General features: G+C 40.3%; 2 protein-coding genes across 3 annotated transcripts in view; both read left to right on the top strand.

The window, feature by feature from the left end:
• Positions 1-25,367, top strand: part of LOC146461769 (vacuolar protein sorting-associated protein 41 homolog) — a 41,924-nt gene that overhangs the window by 7,771 nt on the left and 8,786 nt on the right. Inside the window, exons 5-23 of one of the 2 annotated variants that reach the window (XM_085086678.1) lie at positions 1,779-1,844; positions 1,943-2,008; positions 2,265-2,381; positions 2,804-2,868; positions 3,609-3,690; positions 3,780-3,843; positions 4,326-4,384; positions 4,517-4,561; positions 5,012-5,150; positions 6,476-6,523; positions 15,546-15,607; positions 16,411-16,464; positions 18,310-18,366; positions 20,252-20,313; positions 22,200-22,281; positions 22,749-22,841; positions 24,508-24,579; positions 24,655-24,710; positions 24,789-24,836. In XM_085086678.1, the coding sequence (XP_084942804.1) occupies positions 1,779-1,844; positions 1,943-2,008; positions 2,265-2,381; positions 2,804-2,868; positions 3,609-3,690; positions 3,780-3,843; positions 4,326-4,384; positions 4,517-4,561; positions 5,012-5,150; positions 6,476-6,523; positions 15,546-15,607; positions 16,411-16,464; positions 18,310-18,366; positions 20,252-20,313; positions 22,200-22,281; positions 22,749-22,841; positions 24,508-24,579; positions 24,655-24,710; positions 24,789-24,836 (1,337 nt within the window). The remainder of the gene's footprint in view (positions 1-1,778; positions 1,845-1,942; positions 2,009-2,264; positions 2,382-2,803; positions 2,869-3,608; positions 3,691-3,779; positions 3,844-4,325; positions 4,385-4,516; positions 4,562-5,011; positions 5,151-6,475; positions 6,524-15,545; positions 15,608-16,410; positions 16,465-18,309; positions 18,367-20,251; positions 20,314-22,199; positions 22,282-22,748; positions 22,842-24,507; positions 24,580-24,654; positions 24,711-24,788; positions 24,837-25,367) is intronic. The other variant, XM_085086679.1, reaches the window with a different exon arrangement.
• LOC146461770 (uncharacterized) lies at positions 6,664-9,739 on the top strand. The gene has a single exon (XM_085086682.1). It carries the CDS (start codon positions 8,029-8,031, stop codon positions 9,730-9,732), a length of 1,704 nt encoding a protein of 567 aa, XP_084942808.1. The 5' UTR covers positions 6,664-8,028; the 3' UTR covers positions 9,733-9,739.

Genomic DNA, 25,367 nt, shown 5'->3' with positions numbered 1-25,367 from the left:
ATATTTATATATATCAAGCTTAGCATACTAATTTAGGAATAGTGTTTAAATATCATTGGGCAATTCCAGAAAATATCCATACCCAACAACGGACGGCTTCCATGTTTTAACCCCCCCTTGCCTTTGGAAATTCCAAAATGCGTAACCCCCCCCCCCCCCATGCCCTCAGAATTCCATAATCGTGAACCCCCCCTCCCCTTCAGAATTTCCGGTTTTTCTGGGAAGTACGTTTTCGACTTTAGCAACGCCTATATGAACAAACGAACATGAATATATGCCTCCTCAGGGCTGTGATCTAGCGGCACTAGGCAACTAGCTTTACTCTTCAGCAACAAGAAGAACCTACCACTAGTGGCCAGGCTGTGAAAACTTCTTTTTAAGTCCGAATTTGGCTATAATAATAAACACCATTAATGGCAGTTTCACTCCTCTTTGTTTTCTTGTGCTGTTTTGTTGTTACAAAGCAGAATAGCTCAAATTCAGACAGTTAAAATCTTTCAGTGATCAAATATACCGTCGAGTCTTGTTGCGTCCTTTTATATGTCATGTAGTGTGCACGAAAAGTGTTCTCAACCCATATGCGTCATGTAATGTACATGACATGTATCATGATCTATTGATGCTTGTTTTCTGCTTCCGCGGTCATACGTTCGTGGATAATTTTATTTACAAACTACAAAAAACCACTACAACAGCGTTTTCAAGGAACTCACTCTACACTTTCTACTCCAGAAATCCCACCTGTGGAATTCACCAGTGCCTTCGGATATCCAATTGTAAATACCTCCCATGCCCTCAGAATTCCATAATCGTGAACCCCCCCTCCCCTTTGGAAATCCTAAAAGCTGTCTGTGGTATGGTATGGATATTTTCTGGAATCGCCCATTACACTTGTAGGTCAAGGCTAGACTGGACTAAATTGAATGTGGATATAACTACCAAAAAAAAATATTAAGCTACTATTTTAATGACTTGAACATAAGTTCTTGATAAAGTATGTATTATATTTTGTTAAAATATTAGTCCATAGGCTGATATTCAGGAAGGCTTATTATCAGAACCATGTTGATATCTGAGATTTGAGGTCTTATCTTTGGAATGGCTTTTTATCTAGAAGTATTTTATGTCAATTTTCATTTGATTGAACTTTAACTTCTGTGTGCTTGTACTAAAGCAAGGAGCCTGTACATCATTTTGCTGTCTGCTCTGGGATTTATACCAGGGTCTACTAAGATTTTGATTGAATATTTGTATTCAGTCATGTCACAGTAGACTGTGGTATGAATACATTCATTCTTTGGTCAACAAATATATAGCTAAGATTGATATTAATTTCATCCCTAAGTTGCAAGTAAATATGTATTCTTACATAAAAAAGTCCTTAAATTTTTAACCTCTTAACCTTGTAACAGTAAGATTTCATGTTTACCAAATATAATTATGTAAAGGTGGGCTGTTCTTTGAAATGCTTGGGAAGGTATTTTAGGACAGAAGTAAGGATGTGATGTGCAAATCAGATTTTTATTATTATTTAAACATATTTGTTGGCAAATTTTGCCCCAAGAGTGAAAACATTCATTGAGAGGTCTCACTGAAGTATGGTGGTAGAAGTATAATTGAACTTGTTCTGTGAACTTTCTCATTATCAAACAACACTTGTAGAACAAATACAATTGGTAGTACTGAGGTTATTCATTATAATAATATTTTTTGAGTTAACTCCATACCACTAAAATTGTTGACAACAGGGAATCTATTGCTTCTCTTCCCTCATCAAGGTTGTAATAAATGGCCTTTACAGTTCAGAGAATAATGTCCAAGCCAGTTTTGACTCCCCAGTGAAGGTAAGTACCATTGTATAATGTAATTTTTCAATTGGCAATTTTTATTTAATAATGAAATAGTTAATAAATATTTCTTACTTTAATGCTTCTTGTCACAGTCAGTTGCTTTAGATCCCGAGTTTTCCAAGAAAAGAACAAAGATGTATGTTACTGGAGGAACAAAGGTTTGTTAGTTTTTCTTAGGCATTGTAAAAGACTGGAACCTACTCTCCTTGCATGGAAAAACATAGGCATATAATACTTTCTGTTCTTTATTTGTTATACGTTCTGTCTGAAGGGGTTTGCTCTCTTGTTGTAGTCACTGGTAGGGGATAATAATATAAAGTATTTTACTATTTATATTTCATTAATTTTTATTAACATTTGGTATTGGGGTAAACTAGGGTGTTTTAATTTCAAGCACTGTTTTTGTGTCCTTAGTTAATTCTGACAGAGAGAGGCTGGTTCAGAAACAAGGCTACTGTCTTACATGAAGGGGAAGGAAGCATCAGAACAATCAAATGGAGATCAAGTCTCATAGCATGGGCAAATGATACTGTAAGATGAAATGATGTAGCATTAACCTTTTAACCCCTAATATCAAGGAACAAATTCTCCTTTCTCGTCCCCATACCTTTCTTATAAAAGTACTGGGGAGACATTATTAGAATATCAAAAAATGGTCATGTCAAAAAACCTGATCATATCCTTAATTCTCATGTCCTTAAGGTTTGAACAAGCATTGATATTACAAGGAGAAATTTCATGCTGATCACTGTTAGGGCTTTCATGCTCCCTGGGTTTTAAAGACTGTGATCCATTAATCTTGCACATAAGTGTTCTTTGCAACAAAGTAAACATTCGCAATGATTTTGAGTTTAGTACCTAGGTACTGCTCTTTTGGTCTTAATAGGTTCAAGAGACAATATTCAAAGAAACTCTGCAAATGATAAGTGTTCTTTTCTTGTTCTCTTTTTCAGGAAGTGAAGGTGTTTGATATGAATTCCCAGCGAGTAATAACCCACATTAAAAGAGAATCTGGAAAGTAGGTGTACATAATTTCCTGTGGATCGTATAGTTACAGAACTAATCCTCCACCCCTCCCCCACCCTAAAGAAGAGATTGGAAGTTGCAGAGGTGGGAGGTTCTTTCAAAGGCCCAAAAATTTAAAGGGAAGTATGAAGCTAAATTGAAAATTTCCAGAAGGGTAATGGAGTCATAGAAGAGAAAGAAGCTGTTCTGTTGAAGAGGGGAGGGTGGGGTGGGAGGATGCATGGATATTTTCTGGAACTGCACATTAAGGTTACAGTGTATGTTTTGATGAAACAAGAAACTATCTCACTCTCTCTCCCCCACTACAGAATCGGACAGGAGTAATCTAACAGGGAACACTTAGGAAACGCAAAGAGGAACGCTTAGAGAACGCTTAAGGAACACAAAGGGAAAGCTAAGAGAATGCTGGAAATTAAGCATTCCATTTTAAGGGGAACATGTTCTTGGGAATACATTCTCAAGGCCCACAAAATCCAGTGGAACGAAGCAAAAGATGATACGTAAAAATGGCGCACGATAATCCATACGCGCGGCAAAAAAATTATCAAAAAAAAAGTACCAAGTACCAAAAAAGTGTCAAGTACAATACAGTGAATCAGACCAAAGTGCTAAATCCTCCTTTTGTGAGGTGGCTTATTTATTCTGTACGTTCTAATACAAGGTTTGCTCTGAGATGCAATCTTTAGATAGCGTTTTTGTCAATTTATTGAACATGCCCAATTTTTTTTCCAGGTATAGACCTGAGCTTTATCGTTGCTGTTTATGTTGGAAAGATGACATAACCCTTCTGATAGGCTGGGCAGACATGGTTCAGGTATGATCGCGTACCATGATCATTCAGTAACTCCTTAAACTTACCATGAGTACTGTTGGTTTTATTTATTTACGGAATTTTTCTTTCAGATTTGTGTTGTGAAGGAAAGGTTGGTTCAAAGATCAGACCTTCCACCTCTGGTTGTGGAAATAGGTTAGTCTGTGTTTCCATGACAATTATTTGTAGCCCCCTTTTTCCCCTTGTGATCACAAAGATCCTATGCTTTGATCAAACACCTGCCATCTTGGTCTTAAAATAATATTTGCACTCACGCCAGGTCGCACTTGCCATTAGAAATTACCAAGATGGTGAGTGTACAATCTCAGTAATCACACAGATGACAGGACTGTAAACAGTTTCATGTTACAATCTATTTGAAGGACTTGGTGGAGAAACATCATCAGTAATGATTTGGCCTTGAACTCCTCATTTCTCTAAATAGTGTTTAATATTAGAAACATAGTTCCATATTTAGTTTTTGGCCTTGTGGCCAAAAATTTGGACAATTTGCATACAGTATTTTTACCAAAAATCTGAACCAGCTAATTCAGAGACTATTGTTACTGAACCTTTCCAATGTTTTTGATGGAAACAATTATTGTTACTCAACTTCCATGTCTTTATTCATTTTGCAGTTGCTAGATTTAAGACAGATTATTACATTTCTGGAATTGCATACCTTAAAAATGACTTGGTAAGCTCTTTTGATGTTATTGTTTTAGGCCTTAAGAGCTAGTAAACTTAACATATTTTCCATAGGATGTCAGATCAAGTTCACTTTAAGAAAATACAGAATGTATTAAATTCAACTTGGGTCTATTTACAGGTGATTCTGTCTTACATGACTAATATTGAAGCTGGCACAAGTAAGGTAATCTTTTAGAGTAATTGTAAGTTGTTGTTAGGGAGGTGAATAAATCACTAAGATTACAATGACTATTTTGAATTTGACATGGTTACTCTTCATAAATTTGGCAATTAGAAAACAAAGTTAAGCTGACTGTTTGTGACACTTTCCAAGGTTGCATTCATTGACAATTTAATTAAAAGAAATCTTCTCCATGAATCTTTCAAAATATATGTCCAATCTGTTTATGGGATTATTATTTTGTCTTACTGCTTTCAAACCAAATCAGATGGCAGAAGGTTGCCTTGACTCCTGATACTCTGCCCGACATCCTTCTATCAACTTGTCTCTGCCTATTCTCTACTCCCCACCTGCAGTTTCTTTAGAAACTAACCCCCTTTTTTCTATCCTTTCTTACCATGCAAGACATTTTCTTTTTGTCATTCTAATTTATCATTCTGTTTGATCAAACAGAAGGGTCAGCAAGTAGTTGCAAACAGACCACAGCTGAGGATTGTCACACCACGTGGCCTTGACGAACCTGAGGAAATATCTGCTGATGCTCTGTCAGTCAGAGGCTTTGAGCAATACCGTTGTGATGACTATCATTTGGGTAGGGCTTTGTTGTCTTGGTGATCCACTTGGATGACTGATTAATGGAGTAACTGGCTGCTTTGACTGGCTGACTGACTGAATAACTACCTGACTGGTTTGCTGACTGACTAACTGACTGACTGACTGACTGACTGGTTGACTGACTTACTGACTGACTGACTCACTGACTGACTTACTGACTGACTCACTGACTGACTGATTGATTGACTGACTGACTGACTGACTGACTGTCTGGCTTACTGACCGGCTGCGATTGACTGGATGACTGACTGACTGTCTGGCTGACTAACTGACTGTCTGGCTAACTGACTGACTGACTGCCAAATGAGTGGCTGACTGCCCCCCCCCCCCCCCCCCCTTCCCCCAACCCAAATTCAATAATGATCACATGCAAAGCAAAATACACCATTTTTCCATCATGGAAATGTGGGGAGGGGTGGTCTTAGTCCAAGATTGTAGCTGCTTGACTGACTTACTGACTGACTAATATTATTAACTGGGTGATCCTTATTATCTTAATTTCCCTCTAAAATTAATATAAAATACATAAACCTGTCTGATTCAGTTGCCAAAGGTTAGTGCTACAGATAACTTGTTTTGTTAAGGACCACTAACAAGAAAAGGAATGGACAAAATTATCACCAAAGTCTGTTATAAAGCAAAATAAAAATGGTCTCACCATAATGTACTAAATGTTACTTAATAAATAATATAGACTTAAATCCCAGGCAAAAAGTAAAAGAAAACACAAAAAAGTTTAAGTTGCCCAATGTAAAATTATCCTAATAGATTTAAGTAAAACTGGAAAACCTGAGTTACAAGTGCTGTTAAGTGCAGAAGTTAAAATTAATCACAGCTTGAGTTATCAGCAAAAGTTTATTTATCCACTGACAATAATATTATAAAAGTTAATCGTTGCTTCATATGTTTTTGTTTCTTTGTAATAATCTGAACTACATTCTTGCTGATTTGCTAATTGTTTCAATAAACTTTTGAATATTTATTTGGTTGTGTTTATTCAACAATCAACACATCTTTCCTGAGAGGGACACTTTCAAAAGCTCGCTTTTGATTCAAAGGTGAATTTTTTCTGAGAAACTTGGGTCTTGGCTTATATCAGAGAGTTTTCCAGATTTTTTTAACAAGCTTAAGCCCATTACCAGGTCTCTCAAGTTTGGCGTCCCGGCTTATAGGCAAATAAATGTAGTTTATGTCAATTGTTATTCTTCCTTCAAGACAGTAACAAGTTAAACAATAGCATAAATTGAGTGCAATAAACTGACCCATTAATGATTGATAACTGAATTATTGCACCTCTATCAGCATTTCTTCACGATGATCTTGACTGTCAAGCTTCTCCCTTTAATCAGGGTAGGTAACGCCCATTCCAAGTGTGTGTTTTATAGTAGGTCTACATCAACCCTTTGGCTGCCTTTTGTAAAACATTCTTATCAGATAAAGTGTGATGATGATGATGATGATGATGATTGCAATGATGACGGCGCTGATGATCATCATCATCATTATTGTTACAGCGAGTTATAGCTTTTTCTGCGCGGCTAATTTTTCACTTACTTTTGTTTTATTTGTGTGTGCTACATCTTTCATACCTTTCGCCCCCACACCTTTATAGTTCATTATGTATGTAAATAGCCTTTCTGTCACTCCTTTTTACCCTTTTTTAGCCAGTTTTCTTTGCATAAGTTTTCAGTGTACGCATCATTTTCAGTATTGTATAGTTGTGTCTCGCCGTTCTTCCCGTCTTGGTTAATTTTCTGTAGAATCACCGATAAGGTACGTTCTTGTGTTAGTCGTTCGTTTTCTATTGTTTCTCAGTTGCTTATTCCATGTCGTTTACTTGTAGTATTATTTTTAACATCTTTTATTTAATCTTTGTATTTCAAGAACCGTTCTGGTACGGATTTGTTTACCGTCGGGATGAGTTTGCAATGGTGAAGATATCAAATAAAGTGTTAAAGTAGAGCTGAGTGTAATTAGCAGCGGCTACATGGTTCTTATCGATACGACGGATTATTAGCGGAGTTTCCCTTCCTTGCTGAATCAAGTTCCATTATGGCAGAGGGCGGGTCAGGATTTACGCGGCGAACGTCGAGTTGCGCGTTGTTGGATGAGGGTCAGATTAATCAACTTAGACGATCGTTATCAGCCTACAGAGGTCACTTAACGAGGTCATACAAAGAATTGGAGTGGTTGTTTTCGAATAGTGGAGGTCTTGTGGAAGTTTTAGACAAGAAATGTACGCTGGACGGTTTATTTATGAGGTATAACGCGAAGGCAAAAGATTTGTTACAGTTATTGACAGTTTCAGACGAACACGAACGGGCGTTGCAAGATCATATGCGTGAAATAGAAACGAAAGGCCTTTTTGACGAGGAATTTGCTCGGTGGTTTAGTAAGTCGTGCGAATCAGCAACTTCACGTCCCGAATTGGATCCCGCTCCGCGCGAGAGCCCACGCGTGGTTCATCGTGACAGTGTGTTCGTGGGAAATCAGCCACACCCACACCCTTCTTCGTGCGAGAGTCCTCGCGGGGGATACCCACGGGAGGGTATCCCACGCCCTTCCCTCGAGATGCAGCACCACAGAGTTCACGCAATATTGCGCATGATACGTTTCCAGATGACGATTCAGTTTGGCTTACCCGTTCTTTCACCGGGGATTCACGTGGTAGCTCGAGAGTTAGCAAAGCTTCGCAGTCGTCCAAGGTAAAGCTTGCGAAGGCCAGACTTCAAGTGAAGAAAGTTGAAGAGGAACTGAGGCTCCTAAGTCGTCTGCAACAGTTAGAGCACGAGAGGCAGCGTCTAGACAAGGAAAAGGAGCTGTTTAAGGCTAGATTTGAGGCTGACCAGGCACAGATGGAGGTGGATTTTTGCAGTGATTCCGAGCGCGTATTTGAGTCCTTTAATCAATTGCCAAAACAGACGCCTGATGAGGCCATTGGAAAATATCTTCAGTCTTGTGAAAGGGATCCTGGACAAGCTCATGAATTCTCGTCTGGTTTTCTAACTAAGTCATGCGAGCTACCAGCAGTCGTACCAAATAAAGAGTCCAGAGATCATAAGAAAAACGAAGCAGTTATTGAAGCCTCAGACCTTCAGCGCCTTTTGAGCCAACAGCAGGAAAAAACAGTCCGCTACTTGTCCTCTGGCCTCGAAAGGCTCGAAATGCCGAAAAGAGAAGTTATCTCCTTTGATGGCGATCCTAGGAAGTATCCTCGATTTATAAAGAGCTTTGAAATCAATGTGGAACGTAGAGTTAACGCGGACGATGAAAGACTGTCCTACCTGATCCAGTTTTGCTCAGGTGTCGCAAAAGATGCCATCGAGAACTGTGTTATCTTGCCTCCGGGGCAAGGATACCGCGAAGCAAAAGATATCTTGCAAAAGAATTTTGGCCAGAAACACATCATTGTGCGTGCGTTTATTGAAAGAGTTGTTATGGGACCTCAAATCCGAGTGTCGGATGCCGAGAAGCTGTCACAGCTAGCGAGAGACATGAGAAATTGCGTTATGAGCTCTGAGCATATGCGATACAAAGCAGATATAAATTCGATGGACACTCTCAGAAAGGTTGTAATGCGCCTGCCACCTCACATCCAGGCGAAGTGGGCAGAAGTGTCAAGCAAGTTGATTGAAGCTGATATCGAACCTGAGTTCTCTCACCTAACAGATTTCGTGGAAAAGAGAGCCGCTGTAGCCAATACTGCCTTCGGAAAATTGGTTGGTACTAGACCGAATGAAGACAAAGGGATTACACAAAGAGCAAGAAGAAAATCAGACGATGCCCCTGCGGTGAAAGTAACAACTCTCGCGACTCAAGGTTCAAATGGTACCTCGTCTATCCCGAGTCCACAGAAAGCTCTTGGCTCGAAGCAGCATGCAAACAAGCAAGCTCCTGTGACTACGTGTTTGTTCTGCAATGGCAATCATGATCTCGAGAGATGCTTCAAATTTAGAGACAAATCCTATGAAGAACGTAGAAAGTTTGTGTTGGACAAAAGATTATGCATCAACTGCCTGAGAAGCAACCACTTTGTAAGGCGCTGCAGGCAATTTAGGGCTTGCCTCTTCAGTGGATGTGGGAAACGTCACCACTCGTTGCTGCATCCTCCTGGCGACATAGTCCTTGAAGAAACGAACCAACCCGCTGACAGGGCCACAGTGGATACCCCTGAGAAGGTAAACGTTGATAGAGCTAGTGATGAAGGCCAGTGTGCAGCCATTGGTACCGGAAAACCTCGTGTGAGCCTGCGTATAGTTCCCGTGAGAGTCAGTGGTGCGGATGGCGGTCCCGAGGTAGAGACATACGCTTTCCTAGATGATGGCTCGGATATCACTCTCTGCTCCAATAGTTTGGCAGAAACCCTGGGCTTGTCAGGGAAACCTATGACGTTCTCTCTTACAACCGTAAACGAGAAAGACCGATCCAGAAGCGGTTTTGAGGTGGAATTGAACGTCAAGGCTCTCAAGTCAGATGACAGTATACATTTGAACAAAGTGTGGACAGTGGAGCATCTCCTGGTTTCAAGACGGAGCATACCAACCGATGAAGATGTTTGAGGATGGTCTCATTTACACGGCATTGAGTTTCCAAAGCTTGAAGACCAAAAGGTGGAGATCCTGATCGGTAATGACAACCCTGAAGCCCATTGGGTATTTGAACAAAGATGCGGTAAAAGAAAGCAGCCTTATGCAGCCCGTACGCTACTTGGCTGGACACTCATTGGTCCTTTAGAACATAGCAAGAGTTCAGAAGTGCATGTCAACTTTATTAGTGGCGGCCAAGAGATGATCTCAAGCCAGCTTAAGAGGTTATATGACGCAGACTTCAATGAGTCCTTATCTAGTGTGAAGCAAGCCGTGTCAATTGAAGACCAACGAGCCCTGGCCATTCTGGAGAGTTCCGCCTGCCTTAGAAATGGTCACTATCAGGTACCTCTCCCATGGCGCTTCAAGTCTCCTTGCCTACCGAATAACCGAGATGTTGCTGTACGAAGAATGAGGTTCCTAGAAAGACGTTTCCAAAAGGACACCCCCCCTTTTGAAAAGTACAGATCGACTGTTGAAGACTACATCTCAAGGGGCCTCGCCAGGAGAGTTCCTGAAGACCAAGTCTACGTTGATGACAAACCACTGTGGTACTTGCCTCATCATCCAGTTTTTCATCCCCAAAAACCTGGGAAAGTAAGAGTTGTTTTCGATTGCGCAACAAGATTCCGTGATACTTCTTTGAACGATCAACTCCTCCAAGGTCCGGATCTTACGAATAATCTCGCAGGTGTTCTACTCAGATTCCGGCAAGAACCCATAGCACTAATGTCGGACATAGAGCGGATGTTCCACCAGGTACTTGTGGCACCGGACGACTGTCATGCCCTGCGGTTTCTTTGGTGGGAAGATGGCAATCCTTCAAACAACCTTGTTGATCATCAGATGTTAGTACATCTATTTGGCACCAAATCATCGCCATGTTGTGCCAGTTTCGCCCTCAGGAAAACGGCACGTGATAATCAAAGTGAATTTGACGTCCAGACCGTTGACACAGTTTATCGCAACTTCTACGTCGATGATTGCTTGAAGTCGGTGGTCTCAGTTCCTGATGCGAAAAGATTGGTGCACGAATTGACGGACTTGCTTTCCAAAGGCGGGTTTCATCTTACAAAGTGGATAAGCAATTGCCGAGAAGTTCTTGAGTTTATACCGGCTTCAGAGCGGGCACCGTCTGTGATGACTCTAGATTTTGAAGATTTGCCTATTGATCGAGCCTTGGGAACCCAGTGAAATGTCGAGAAGGACACATTAAGCTTCCGTGTCTCCGAGAAAGAAGTCGCTGATACTAGAAGGGGGATATTGTCCTTGGTTTCTGGTGTGTATGATCTGCTAGGATTCGGAGCCCCTCTTGTATTGCCGGCCAAGATGATCCTTCAAGAACTGTGCAAGCAAGACTTCGGCTGGGACGATCAAATTCCTGATGAGAAGCTAACGGAGTGGCGTGGTTGGGTTGATAATCTTCCAAAACTGAAGCTTGTTAGCTGGCCACGTTGTATGAAGCCTCGAGGGTTTGGCAACCTCCTTAATGTTCAACTGCACCACTTCAGCGATGCATCGGAGAAAGGATACGGTGCAGCATCGTATATCCGGCTTGTAGATGTTTCAGGTCATATTCACAGTGGATTACTCCTTGGAAAGGCACGGGTAGCACCCTTGAAAACTATCACAATTCCTCGAATGGAGCTGACCGCTGCAACCGTAGCTGTGAAATTGCATAAGTTCCTCGAAGACGAGTTTGACCTTCAAGTTCACAAAACTGTGTTCTGGACAGACTCTACTATAGTCCTTCAGTACATCCGTAACGAGGCAAGGAGGTTCCAGACTTTTGTGGCTAACAGATTGTCGATAATTCACGATGCGCCCTCACCATGTCAGTGGCGGTACGTGGACTCGCAGTCCAATCCTGCAGACTACGCTTCCCGTGGTTTGTCAATTCTAGAGACAGAGAAGTTTGAAAGTTGGCTTAATGGTCCAGCCTTCCTCCGCAGACATGAGAGTGAATGGCCACAATCCCCTTTCCAGATACTTGATTGTTGTGAAGAGGATCCAGAATTGAAAAGGAAAAAGCCACAAATCCACTTAGTGTTAAGAGAAGACATCCTCGAGCGCCTACCTCAGACACACTCCTCCTTTAACAAGCTTCAGGCATCCGTCGCCTGGTTGTTACGTTTCCGAGAATACCTTCAGTCACGTGTGTCCCAGAAAGCACCACGAGCGGGCAATTTGACGGTTGGAGAAATTTCCCGTGCGACAAGACAAATAGTTCAAGTCATTCAAGCCCAATCTTTCCCGAAAGAGATAGAAATTCTGTCCAAGGAGCGTTCAGCAAGTTCTCTAGATTCAAGCCTCTCACGTCCATCCAGAAAGAGATTCGCATGCGTGGGTTACCTCAGTCCTCTACGTAAGCTGAGTCCGTTCATCCATAATGGTATCACATGCGTCGGAGGACGTCTTGTAAGGGCACCTATTAGTTTCGACGCCAAACACCCAATGATTCTGCCTGGCAAGAATTACGTCACCGACCTAATTGTTAAAGAGTATCACGAAGCAGAAGGCCATGTGGGTGCAAACCAAGTCCTCTCCAGCATTAGACGAAAATTTTGGATCCTTCAGGGGCATTCAGCTGTTCGTCGTGTTTTTGGGAAGTGTTTGAAATGTCGTCAATGGAATGCTCCTCCATGTCAGCAAGTAATGGCACCTCTTCCCAGAGCAAGGGTAACCCCACAGTCGCCTCCGTTCTCTTCAGTGGGAGTGGATTACTTCGGCCCAATTCTTGTCAAGTTAAAACGAAGTCATGTGAAGAGATACGGGTGTCTGTTCACGTGTTTAGCTGTCCGAGCAGTACATATCGAGATTGCACACGACCTTACCAGCGATGCCTTTATACAAGCGTTCTCTAGATTCGTCAGCAGACGCGGTTCACCAGTTGAAGTCTTTAGTGACAATGGACCAACTTCAGAGGAGCAGAAGTAGAAATTAAGACCGCCTTGGAGAAATGGAACATCGACCGAATTGACAATTGTCTCAGAAGACGAGGTGTTACTTGGCACTTCAATGCACCATTAGCAAGTCATGCTGGCGGAGTCTGGGAAAGAATAATCCGTTCCATACGCAAGATTTTCCGCTCACTCTTAGGCGTTCAACTGGTCGTTGACGAGACTCTCCTTACTTTCATGGCAGAAGTTGAGAAGATCCTTAACGATCGCCCTCTCACGCCACCGTCTAGTGACCCGCAGGACCTCGAACCCTTGACCCCGAGCAAGTTGCTATTGCTTCGTCCAAATGTCTGTCAGTCTCCAACAGAAACCAGTGATGTCGTGTCTTATGCATCTAAGCGTTGGAAATAAGCACATTATTTAGCTGATGTGCTTTGGAAGCGTTGGATACGCGAATACATACCGGCTCTTCAGCTAAAACAGAAATGGCTCCGTCCACGCCCAAGCTTGGCTGTTGGTGACTTGGTTCTAGTCGTTGACGAAGCTTCGCCTCGCGGATTTTGGCCGAAGGGTATTGTTCAAGAAGTATTTCCTGACAAGCACGGTTTCGTGAGACAGGTCTTTGTCAGGACGGCCTCCTCGGTTCTACGACGCGACGTGCGGAAACTTTGCCTTTTAGAAGGGGCTTTATTTGAAAGAGACTAACCTGGACAGTGATGTTAAATAACTGAACTCAGACAATATGAACACCTTAGTTTTTTTGGAAAGGGCTTTCTTATATGCGCCTTTCGGGGGCCGGTGTGTTACAGCGAGTTATAGCTTTTTCTGCGCGGCTAATTTTTCACTTACTTTTGTTTTATTTGTGTGTGCTACATCTTTCATACCTTTCGCCCCCACACCTTTATAGTTCATTATGTATGTAAATAGCCTTTCTGTCACTCCTTTTTACCCTTTTTTAGCCAGTTTTCTTTGCATAAGTTTTCAGTGTACGCATCATTTTCAGTATTGTATAGTTGTGTCTCGCCGTTCTTCCCGTCTTGGTTAATTTTCTGTAGAATCACCGATAAGGTACGTTCTTGTGTTAGTCGTTCGTTTTCTATTGTTTCTCAGTTGCTTATTCCATGTCGTTTACTTGTAGTATTATTTTTAACATCTTTTATTTAATCTTTGTATTTCAAGAACCGTTCTGGTACGGATTTGTTTACCGTCGGGATGAGTTTGCAATGGTGAAGATATCAAGTAAAGTGTTAAAGTAGAGCTGAGTGTAATTAGCAGCGGCTACAATTATACTTGTACATTATTGTACAGGAATATTCTTTAAAACAGAAAACTTTTGAAAATGCCCTCTGGGGTGGAATCCTTTGAAAGCACAAACGTCTGAAAACAGTTCTAACTGTTTGAAAACTCCTCCTCGTAATCAGCCAGAAATGAAAACAGCAAACTGAAAAAGGAACCTTTTCTCTGCATGTTTGTGTTCCATCCATATGAATGTGCTTTGAAGACATAACCTTTGGAAAATCGTCTCCATTCAAAGTTTTTAAAATTGTATCCATACCGACTGGATGCGCAAACATTTGAAAATGCATCCATGTGGATGGGGCCTAAAACTCACTAAAACGTATTCACTTTGTCGCAAGCATTGGGCTCAAAAATAAAGTTCTTGGTGAGAGTCAAACTTCAGACTGCCCACATTGACTTGTTTTTCAGTACTCCCTTGCTCTAACCTTATTGCCCTTGCCCTTATTACCTTGCCTTAACCTTATAATAATAATAATAATAATAATAATAATAATAATAATAATAATAATAATAATAGAGTTGAAAATATTAATAATAATAATAATAATTGTCTGCTTATATTTTGATGTTTGTTGTTGTCTCTGCTGTTGCTGCTGATGATGTGTTGTCCTTTTCCTTTCCTTTTGTTTGTTGTTGTTGTTTGTATGTTGCTTGCTTTTTTGTGTGTGTGCTCTTTTTTTTGTTTTTATTTATTTTTCGCTTTGTTCTTCTTTTATTAAGCTTGTCCTGGTTAGATCTCTTGCTCGGTTCAGTATATCTTTAACATACCTTAATTTACACAAATGTAATTCTCTCCTGTACATTAATCCTAGGCTCTAAAAACATCTCCTACGTCTTCTAATATTCAATAAAGCTCAGTGTCATTCCCTTGTTTACTTTAAAGTAGGTGGTGGTGAACTGGAAAGCCTTTGCTACTTTGACCACCACACACATTTTATAATCTGTAGTGTATTTATTTTTATCTTGTAATTATCTGTTGCAATACTTTACTTTCTATGTTAATGTTGTGTAAATAGTGTGAAATAAATGAACCTTGAACCTTAAATGAACCTTGAACCTAACAGACTGAATAATGTTTACTAATATTTACTACTAACATGACTAAGCTTAACATAAACTTTTTACCGTCTTTTTTGCCTGGTCTTTATACTAATAGTCTTTTATAATCAGTTTTCTAAGGGTTTTAAATTTGTATAACTTCTGAGGTACACCATTCACAATGCACGGTGCACTAAAACAAATATAAATTTCATAAAAACAATAACATCATAAAAAATAAATTGTTCACTTATTGTAAATTTTTTCACAAATAGTACTGAAAGTCTTTCAACTATTAAAAATGGTTTTGTTGTCCAGTTAATAAATTGGTCTTTTCAACTGCAGAATTTTACTACTTTTCCATCCAAGATGAGTGTTTTGAAAATACAAAATCCACAGTGGATACTAAAACAGGGCAACTGGAACATTTTTCTACCTATTGGGCCAAAAATAGTGGTATACGCTCCTTTTTGCAGGAAACCTTACAAGAGACATCTTACACTTGCAAGATTTCGAGTTGATAGAAGTGTTTTCTGTTCCTTTCTACAGAAAATGTTGCAGAGGAGAACTTGTTTTACATTGTTAGTCCTAAAGACCTTGTGCTGGCCAAGGTTTGTTTTTAAAAATAAATGATGGGAGATTCTAAAACGGTATTGTAATATTGTGGCTTCAAGTCACACTGCGTCATGATGTGCATTGTGCATGGAGAGACCAGGCTTTTTAAAAACTTCCTCATCAACTGCAGCATTTCTGTATCGTTAGTTTGGAGGTGGTGTGGCCCAATCGTTACGGCGGCGGACTTGCAGTCTGGAGTCCCAGTCAACTGGTCTGCCTCCCACCAGTTGGCATCTTGTTTACTTCCATGCTTTCAAATTCTGTCTTAAATCTGTTTTGTTTGTGAAATCATTCTGTTAACTTAATTTTTTGTCTTTTTATTTTAAGCCATCGACATCAACAACATGCAACTTACAAGGGATTTTTATTACAATTGTTAGCAAAATTTTGATATCTTGCCTTCAAAAACCTCGATCTTAGCTGCATCTTTAGTGCCTTTCGGAATTGCACTTTCTTTCATCCTATTTACTTCTTCCTCAGAAACATCAACAAATCACTAAGCGGCCATTTTGAAAATTAGTGCTCCCGCTATAATCACCTCGGGCTAGGTGATTATAGTAGGACATGAGGCAATCCTCAACCAATCAGATCAACAGAATCTATATAATCACCTGAGCAATAATTACTCAGGTGATTATATAGATTCTGTACTAACAAAATAATATTAAGGGCAATTTTTATATTTTTTCACAGATTTATATAATATGTCCCTTATTGTCCCCAACTTGCACTGCAGCGCCAAATACTGTGACACTCAAGTACAGTTTTTTTTAAGTACTCACTGGGACAATTTTTTTAGCCTAGGAACATTGACGATCACATCAAGTGGCTTATTGACCATGGCCAATATGAGGTAACTACAGCAATATACTATTGTAGAGAATTTGTTTTCATGAAAAAACCCTTGTTTGTTGTGGCTTTGGGCATTTTTAGGAGTAAAGGATTTGTGTGGTATTTAGGGCAAAAATAGTGGAGGCGCGGTGGTGTACTGGTTAGCGCGTCGGACTTTCGATCGGACGGTCTGAGGGTCGTTGGTTTGAGGCCAGGTTGGTCTCTTCATTGCTGTGTTGTTTCCTTAGACAAAAAACTTTGCTCCACATTGTCTCTCTTCACCCAGGTGTATAAATGGGTACCGGCGACATACTGCTGGGGGTAACCCTGCGATGGACTAGCATCTCATCCTGGGGGGAGTAGCAATACTCCTAGTTGCTTCATGCTACAGAAACCAGGCTAAGCTCCGGCAGTGTGGGCCACTTAGGCTCTTGTGCGACTTTACCTTTACCTTTTAGGGCAAAAATATAGAAGCATTGTTGTGAAGTGGTTTGGACACTGGAAAAGATTTTAGTTGTGGAAGTTACCCCTTGAATTCCCAAACGTGACCAGGAGCTCATTTCTCTTTAAAATATAGTCTGTGTAACAGCCGTTTATTTAGCCAAGTGCAAGGCGCAAGACTTCAAGCACGAAGTAGAGCACTGCACCAGTATCGCTGAGGTAATGGGTTCGAATCCCATTCAAGCTTGAACTTTTTTCAGGCTTCCTTTTCGCAACTGCTTTAGTTGCGTACACAACTGCAATGGTAATAATGAGAAAGTTTTTCTTGCAGATGGCCTGTCACATAATGTGGTTTTCAATAGGGCACTGCACAAAAAAAAATTACAAAATTTTAAAAATGGATGAACTAAGAAATGTCACACTAAGGGAAAACTTATGGAGATTTAAAATTTTCAAGTAATGAAATTTTAAAAGCATCAAAAGGTAAACATCTCATGTCTTCTGGAAGGGAATTTCAGTCTGGCAATGCACTATTAAAGAGTCTGAGTAGTCCGCAGTTCGTATTTGATCTAATATTTCTCAAACTCATTAATAATTCATCAAGAGAAAACACAGAAAATCACTACCGTGACCGTGGTTTGGATATGTGATCCTAATTACCATAAAATTTTGCCAACTTTAGCCTTGAATTTCTCCAAGAATTATTGATCATTTGAGAAGCCATATCAAACACTCGAAAGTGTGTTTCATCAGATATCCAAACACCTCGAAGTCGCTTAAAAAAACTCGGCTGCGCCTAGTTTTTTCAACCTACTTCTCAGTATTTGGAAATCGGATGAAACACGCTTCCTCGTGTTTGATATATTACATCTACTAGTTTCCTTGGAGCGGGTGTTATGGCTGTGATAGTTATTCACTTATTCATTAAAAATAGCTTTATAGTCCCTATAAGAAAGATCTTCACCTGTCAAAATGCTGGAGGCAATGCAACCCTTTATTGGAACAGAAACTCATCTGGGGAGGGAGAGAGGGTATTGATACTCCTTGCTGCTCTGTGTTACGGAAGCTGTTTAATGCCCTGGGGCCCGTTTCTCAAAGGTCCCGGTAACTTACCGGGCCCGATAAGTTTATTTTTAAATGTTTTTTTCGCCGGTTACACAATGATTACAGACATGGTACTTGGCCAATGTTTTCACAGAATTATAAGATTTTAAAATTTAGTATTCAAAGCTAACAAAAATTGACTTCTTTTAAGAAACATTTATCACTAAAATCACTTATCGGGCCCGGAAGTTACCGGGTCTTTCGAGAAACGGGCCCCTGGTCACATGGATCGGGTGTCGGACATTTGTCTCTAGTGGCCTCCACCAGAAGCCGTACACTTGTGAAGAGTGTTGAGTTGATTTTGTTTTTGCTTGTTCCGTAGGATGCCCTGGTTGCAGCGGAGACCAACAGTAAAGAAGTCAAGAAACACAACCCACAGGTTCGTCTTACAGACTTTATTATTTTCAAAACAGTTTTAAGGAAAAATAGAGTTACGTGCCGGGGGTAAGTAATGCCAAAATTTATTTGAGTTGTTTACGAGTGAAAAACACTGCACTGTTACCGTAAAGTTCCGATAGTAACGACCCTTCGAAAATAACGTTAAAACTTTGTGGCTATCAAAAAATCCCGAAAATAGCGAGCCCCCGAAAGTAGCGAGTCCCCAAAAAGTAAGCGAGACCATGCAAGTTTTTTTTAATTATTTTATATAAATACCGAATGCCTCTATTGTTTTCCAATCCATAGTCAAATTTTTAATGTACAATACTAATATCTTCGTGCATTGACAAATTGATCACGATAAGGCACTTTACAACAACGGAAAGCCTTAAGCCATCATTCGTCCTTGATATCAGTTCACTGATGGCGTAATGTGAAAACTAAACTGGTAGAATTTCGTATTAATCAACAACAGGAACGTTTCTTCAAATTAAAACTGAAAACTCTCTATATACTGCAGTATAAAACCTATTGGTGTGTCATGGACTAAAAGCACTGAGTTTATCTTTCCTCCCCTGAGTCAGAGAAGAATTCGATTTTACATCGGCTGATTCATTCATGCGGTAGTCCGGTAGACCATCGATGTTTATTTCACTGTCCCTGCTACCAGAAATGGGTAGTGGTCTTAATTCTGTCTGTTATTTGAGCTCTGCGCGAATCATATAATTTTTCATTTCGGAGAAAAGAGCTAACGCTAGCTTGTTTCATGGTTTTTGTTCCCCGAAAATAACGACCCCCCGAAAGTAACGAGCCCCAAACGCTGCTAATTCCGGAAGTAACGAGGGTCGCTATTATCGGAACTTTACGGTATCACTTTAGTAGCGGTTGACTGTGAAAATATCAACAACTCCCCATCAAAACTGAAATTTAGTATTTTCGTTCACATTTGGTTTGAAGAAATCTTTCGCATTGGTGGATTATTTACGACAATTACAATCAAACTTTCCAAACAGTTTTTGTTATCGAGAATTCCGGCACAAGGTGACAAACCGTGTTCCCACCGTCTGACCGTAGCCTCCATTAAATTTTGCCGAGCTTTAGCACATTTTCCAACAGCTTGGGATCACAGACGGTAAACGATCTTTTTAGTTAAGTTGGGTATCGTTGTGAGAGCACAGGTGGTAAAAAAAAAGATCGCAGGAAGATGCATTTTATTATGTCGTTTTAAGAGCCCCAAGATTCCCATTATTAGCACTTTGGGAAACACTTGAAAATGTGTAACTTTGCTGGTGAAAATTTTGTCCTTGATGCGTCGGAATTTACCATAAAAATAATGTTATAGCAAAGTCTGTAATTGAGCTGTAATACATAATAAAACTCACTTGGATAATTTAAAAGCAACGGGTTAACGGATTAAACTTCTAGGGAATTTTTCGTATATTTTTGTTCCAAAATTACAGTTAGCTTTACAACGGTCATGCAAGTAAATTGGGTTAACATCTTCAAATGCATTTATTGTTTAAAACGTGTTAGCTCGTACTTGCTTTCATTTGCCTTTCCGAGCGATTAGAAAATGCACCAAATATTGGCAAAATTTAATGGTGGCTGCAACATGAGCATGGTATTTCACGTTGTACCGGGAGTTACGAAAACGAAACCTCGTGGGAAAGTTTGATTGTAATTTTCGTAAATAATTCACTAAAGAGTTGCTTCGGACCAAAAATGAAGAATTCCCAAAATTTCAGTTTGAGGCGAGTTGTTGAGATTTACAGGTAGCTGCGGCTTTTGCCACACATCAATTACATGCCTTCAAATGATGTGTTGATTCTTTCAAGTGGCATGTTGATACTTGTGTTGATACTTTTGGTGTGTTTCACGCATCTTAGGATATTGGAAGAGCTTATCTGAAATCTCTGATGGAAGAAGGAAAGTACGAGACAGCGGCCAGGTTTGTTTCAAATGACGGTTTCTTCTTAGTTTCACAAACTTTTACTAAGATAGATAAAGTCATCATCACATATTAGGGAGCTTAAGCAACGACGACGGCGACGACAACGACAACGCCGCAAAACAATAGGTTTAATAAGCAAAAACAATCGCTCTGCACGTGCGTTTACATTTTGGTACATTTCTTTGCCGTCCTCTGCAAAACAACAGCATGTAGCTCAGTGGTAGAGCATCCGAACTAGTAATCGGAAGGTCTTAGGTTCGACTCGGGGCACTCGGATTTCTTTTTTTTTTTAGTATGCCTGCGTCACTTTCTAGAATAAACATCATTCTCATCCATTCACCAGGCTGGAAATATACCATCACCTTTCTTTCATACAACAGCATGAAATGACCACATTTGAGGTTTTGTGGAGAACGTAAACGCACGACGGTGAATTTTTCATTTTCTTTCTTAACTTGTACCCCACTCCGACCAATTTGGTTCCTGGATAGTTCGCCATTTTTGTAAAAGTTGAGCGAGTTGAAATACTCGCGAAGTAGCGAAAATGAAATAAAGATATATTTTCAGGTGACGTTTTCGTTGCCGTTGCCGTCGTCTTTGCTTAAGCTCCCTATTATCACGTCACCTCCTTTGGCACAATTTTGCTTGAGTTGTAAGCACTTTGTTTTGTCCATGGCTTGCTCCCGTCAGGCCTCGTAACTAGGGAGCTTTAGCAACGACGACGGCGACGGCAACGAGAACGTCAAAAAAAAAAAAAAAAAAAAAAAAAAGCAGGCTTAATAACCAAAACAATGACTTTGCACGTGCATTACACTTGTTTGTAAATTTCTTTGACGTCACTGCACGACTAGCACGTGAAATTTCCTGATGAGACGTTTAATGGAGGACGTAAATTCACGACAACGAATTTTTCTTTCTCTTTCTAAACTTGGGTGCGGTCTCCAAAAATTCAACTCCAGGAAATTTCACCTACATTTGACATTTAAAGCGAGTTGGAATAATCGCGACGACGTTTGAGAAAACGCGAATTCGTTTTAATAGTGAAGTTTTCGCCGTCGTCGTTGCTTAAGCTACCTGCTCAGTCGGTAGACGGCAACGGACAATCAAATCCGAGCTCGTGGGTTCAATTTAACAAATCGACGGCAGTTTTCTATGGTCTATACTCTCATAGACCATAAAATGACGTCAGAAAATGTTCAAAACTCAAGTGGAACCACGAGCCGCAGGCGAGTGGTTTCACTGCCAAGTTTTGAACATTTTATGGCGTCATTTTATGGTCTATAAGAGTATAGACCATAGAAAACTGCTGTCGATTTGTTTTTTACAATAACATGGAAAAAGTACGAGCGGAATTGGCTATTTTTTTCGTTGAGAAAGCGCGCGCGTTACATCTGACGTCATTTTTATCGTCTGTACTCTTATAGACAATAGCTATCAGCCAATCAACGCGCCGGAATTTGGACAGTTATTGTAAAAAGCCCATTTTACAGTTGTGTGCTTAGTGACCTGGCCTTAGATTGGAAGCGAGGCTGGGGGTGACCTTGTCTTGATACAAACCTCACTTCTTTTCATATGTAGATCATGCTGTTCTTATGCTAACTAGTTGCATTAACATATAAAAAGCAGTGAGGTCTGTATCAAAACAAGGTCACCCCCAGCCTCGCCTCCAGTGCAAGGCCAGTTCACTAAGCACACAACTGTAAAATGGCCTATTCCCATTAAGGTCAAAGATGTTTTTCTTTGTCTCATGCGGTCTCCCATTCCCTTACTAAGGCTAACGCTCAGTGGGAAATTCATGGCTTCACTTTGACATACACTCAGAGTTATTTCTCTGATGCGTCACTGTTTTGTCCGTTGAGTTGTGTTCTTTCAAATTCTCACAGGGTGTGCGTGAAGGTTTTGGGTGATGATAAGAAACTTTGGGAAGATGAAGTGTACAAGTTTGCCAGAAAACACCAGTTAGAGGTAGGTTATATACAATAATTCCCTCGTTTGTTAGCGTTCTCCTTAGAGCGCTGGTTTTAGTTTCCTACGCACGTTGCTTCATGTTTTACTTTCAGAGAAGCACGTTGCATTGCTGCTATAAAAAGACCCCCCGTAATATTTCCATAAGAGCATTCCACGATCTTTCGGCGTAGCTTTACATACACAATACACAATTATGTAGGAAAAACACTTGATATTTCTCGTGTGGCGTTTCTAGAAAAGCGCTGCACGATTTCGGAGGAAAGCTTTATTGCATCTTTTAGAGAAAGCGTTGAATGACATTCATGACATTGAACTCACTTGAAAAGAACTTCTCTTCAAAGCCGTTCTAAATATTGTTTGGTATTTAGAAGCATTTCACTGCCCAAAGTCTGTGATCCTTTTTTTTGTGTGATGTAACGTGGTGTGTTTGATGACTCTTTGACTTTTTTATCCTTACCTATCAGGCTATTGCACCTTACATTCCAACAAGCACTGTGAAGCTGAGTTCGGCAATTTATGAAATGGTCCTGTATGACTTCCTAAAGAAGGATTACAAGGTAAGTACACCCGGTCTGATCCATAATACATACTCTTTGGAAAACGGGCCTTGAAAAATCAGTTGTACTGAAAGAGTATTAGGCCCTAAATAGCCACTATTTTGTGCTATAGGCCTGTATCTGCAAATTGCTCTTCAAAACGCGCTTGTAATGAACGGCTCGGCCCCACTAGCACTTGTGCTTTAAACACTGCCGAGGGTAAATAAAGGTTTTTTATTTATTTATTTATTTTTTTATGGATGATGTTTTAGCACAAATACTTTTATTAACAAAACTACGAAGCAAAGATTTCTTTCACTGTTCTTTTACCTACAACTTTTCAGCCCTAAAATTGTAGTCAAGGTGCTGTTCATTACAAAGTAGATCCTTTTTGTTCTGCCTTCAGCAAATTGAGGCTAAAAGCACGCTGCTCCTCGGTATAGAGAGTGACGGAATTTACTAACGCAGTCGATGAAAGTTTTCGTAGCAGTGGGCGTCGCACAAGTGGATTTTTTACGCCCTTAATTGACATTTTCGTCTGCCTCTTGTGCTCTTGTATGTATACACCCTAAATACTCTCATTCTCGCTGTACAAAAATTTGTCAAAAGCAGTTCTAAATATTTCAAATAAACCATCATGTATTCTTCTCACACAACCCAACACCACCAGTATGTGATGACATCACTTTGTGCGTGTCATCTGATTGGCTGTGGACAGTGTGTCACGTGATATCAGCTGGTGTTTTATTGGCTGATACTGCAGGGCACATTTTGTTCACTGCGGATGTGATAACACAGGCAGTCTGATACTGGTTCTTCCCTTTCAATCTCCTGATCAGTTGTTATTGGACTGTTAATTTATAGCAAGTTCTTTCTTTGTTTCAAGATGAAGTAATCTTCACAAACGTAACTAAGCCGATCATAATTCAAAGCATGCACCCGGTGCCAAGCGCGGGAAAATAAAAGGGAACTTAAGCAACGACGACCGCAACGGCAACGAAAACGCCACAAAGCAATAGGTTTAATGAGCAAAAACAATCGTTCTGCACGTGCGTTATATGTTTTTGTACATTTCTTTGCCGTCATCAGCAAAACAGCAACGTGAAATGACCAAATTCAAGGTTTTGTGAAGAACGTGAGCACACGACGGCGAATTTTTCATTTTCCTTCCTTACTTGAACGCCGTTCCTATCAATTTAGCTCCAGGATACTTCGCCCACCTTGTAGAAGGTGAATCAATTGGAATAATCGCGAAGTAATAGAAGTAACGTAAAGTTATATTTTCAAGTGACGTTTCAGTCGTTGCCGCTGCCGTCGTCGTTGCTTAAGTTCCCTAAAGGCAACGAAAAGGCAACCGGTGCCAAGCGCGGGAAAACATGCAGCTGCTGCCAAGCGCGGGAAAATAAACGCAACCGGTGCCAAGCGCGGGAAGACTAAAGCTGCTGCCGAGCGTGGGAAAACATCTAGCAGGCGCCAAGCGTGGGATGATTAACAATTTTACAATAACTGTCCAAATTCCCGCGCGCTGATTGGCTCGTAGCTATTGTCTATAAGAGTACAGACAATAAAAATGACGTCAGATGTAACGCACGCGCTTTCTCAACGAAAAAAAAAGCCAATTCCGCTCGCACTTTTTCCATGTTATTGTAAATATGCTTTAAACATTTTTTCCCTGTTTGTGTTGTAGAAATTTCAAGCACTTATCAAGGATTGGCCTGCAGATTTGTACAGTGTTCAGCCGATCATCAGTGCCGTGCAGGTGAGTGTATTAAAAACACCAACAGTTGTAATAATTCTTCTGTTGTAATCCGGCTGACCTTTCCCGTCTTTGTAGGATCAACTGCAAAAAGATCCAGATAACCGTGTTCTGCTGGAAACACTTGGAGAGCTGTAAGTCAACCGTGTTTGTTATTTTTCGTCCTCACGTATTGTATTAACTGACGTTTCCTCCTTCTTATTCCATTGCAGTTATACTCGACTGACAAGATACGACAAGGGACTCGCGATATATTTGAAGTAAGTTGTTAGTAATGACTTTTAATCTTGGGCCATCGTAGCTTGATCAGAAATAAAATACAAACAGCGGGATAAACATAATAAACTTGCGCATTTTATATAACTTGACGTTTCGTATGCTAGTCAACATACATTTTCAAAAAGTTGACTAGCATACGAAACGTCAAGTTATTTAAAATGCGCAAGTTTATTATGTTTATCACCGCTGTTTGCATTTTATTTTTGTTAGTAATGGTTGATGTAAATGCAACATTTCGGTAGTTGTTTTGAATGTAATTCCAGTGCCAGACAGCTCTTTGAGTCAGAATCACGGCACAAACAGCAGGTAAAACAACTCGCTTTCATCAAGCTTCTCCAGTCTTGCAAAGTTGTTAAATTGTAGATTAACTTTAAGGCCTTACGTTTCATAAAATGTTGTAGACTGTTTGAATTTAGTCACGTTACCCCGAAGTCTTTGAAGAACGAAAGAACCAAACTACAGGCGCCTTCCATTTGTGAAAACTCTCATCCAGACCGTTCAGTTCACAAACG

This window comes from Pavona decussata, unplaced genomic scaffold (genome assembly GCF_977016875.1).
Source record: "Pavona decussata unplaced genomic scaffold, jaPavDecu1.1 SCAFFOLD_195, whole genome shotgun sequence".
Taxonomy (NCBI): Eukaryota; Metazoa; Cnidaria; class Anthozoa; order Scleractinia; family Agariciidae; genus Pavona; species Pavona decussata.
This window is presented reverse-complemented; position numbering and strand designations above follow the sequence as displayed.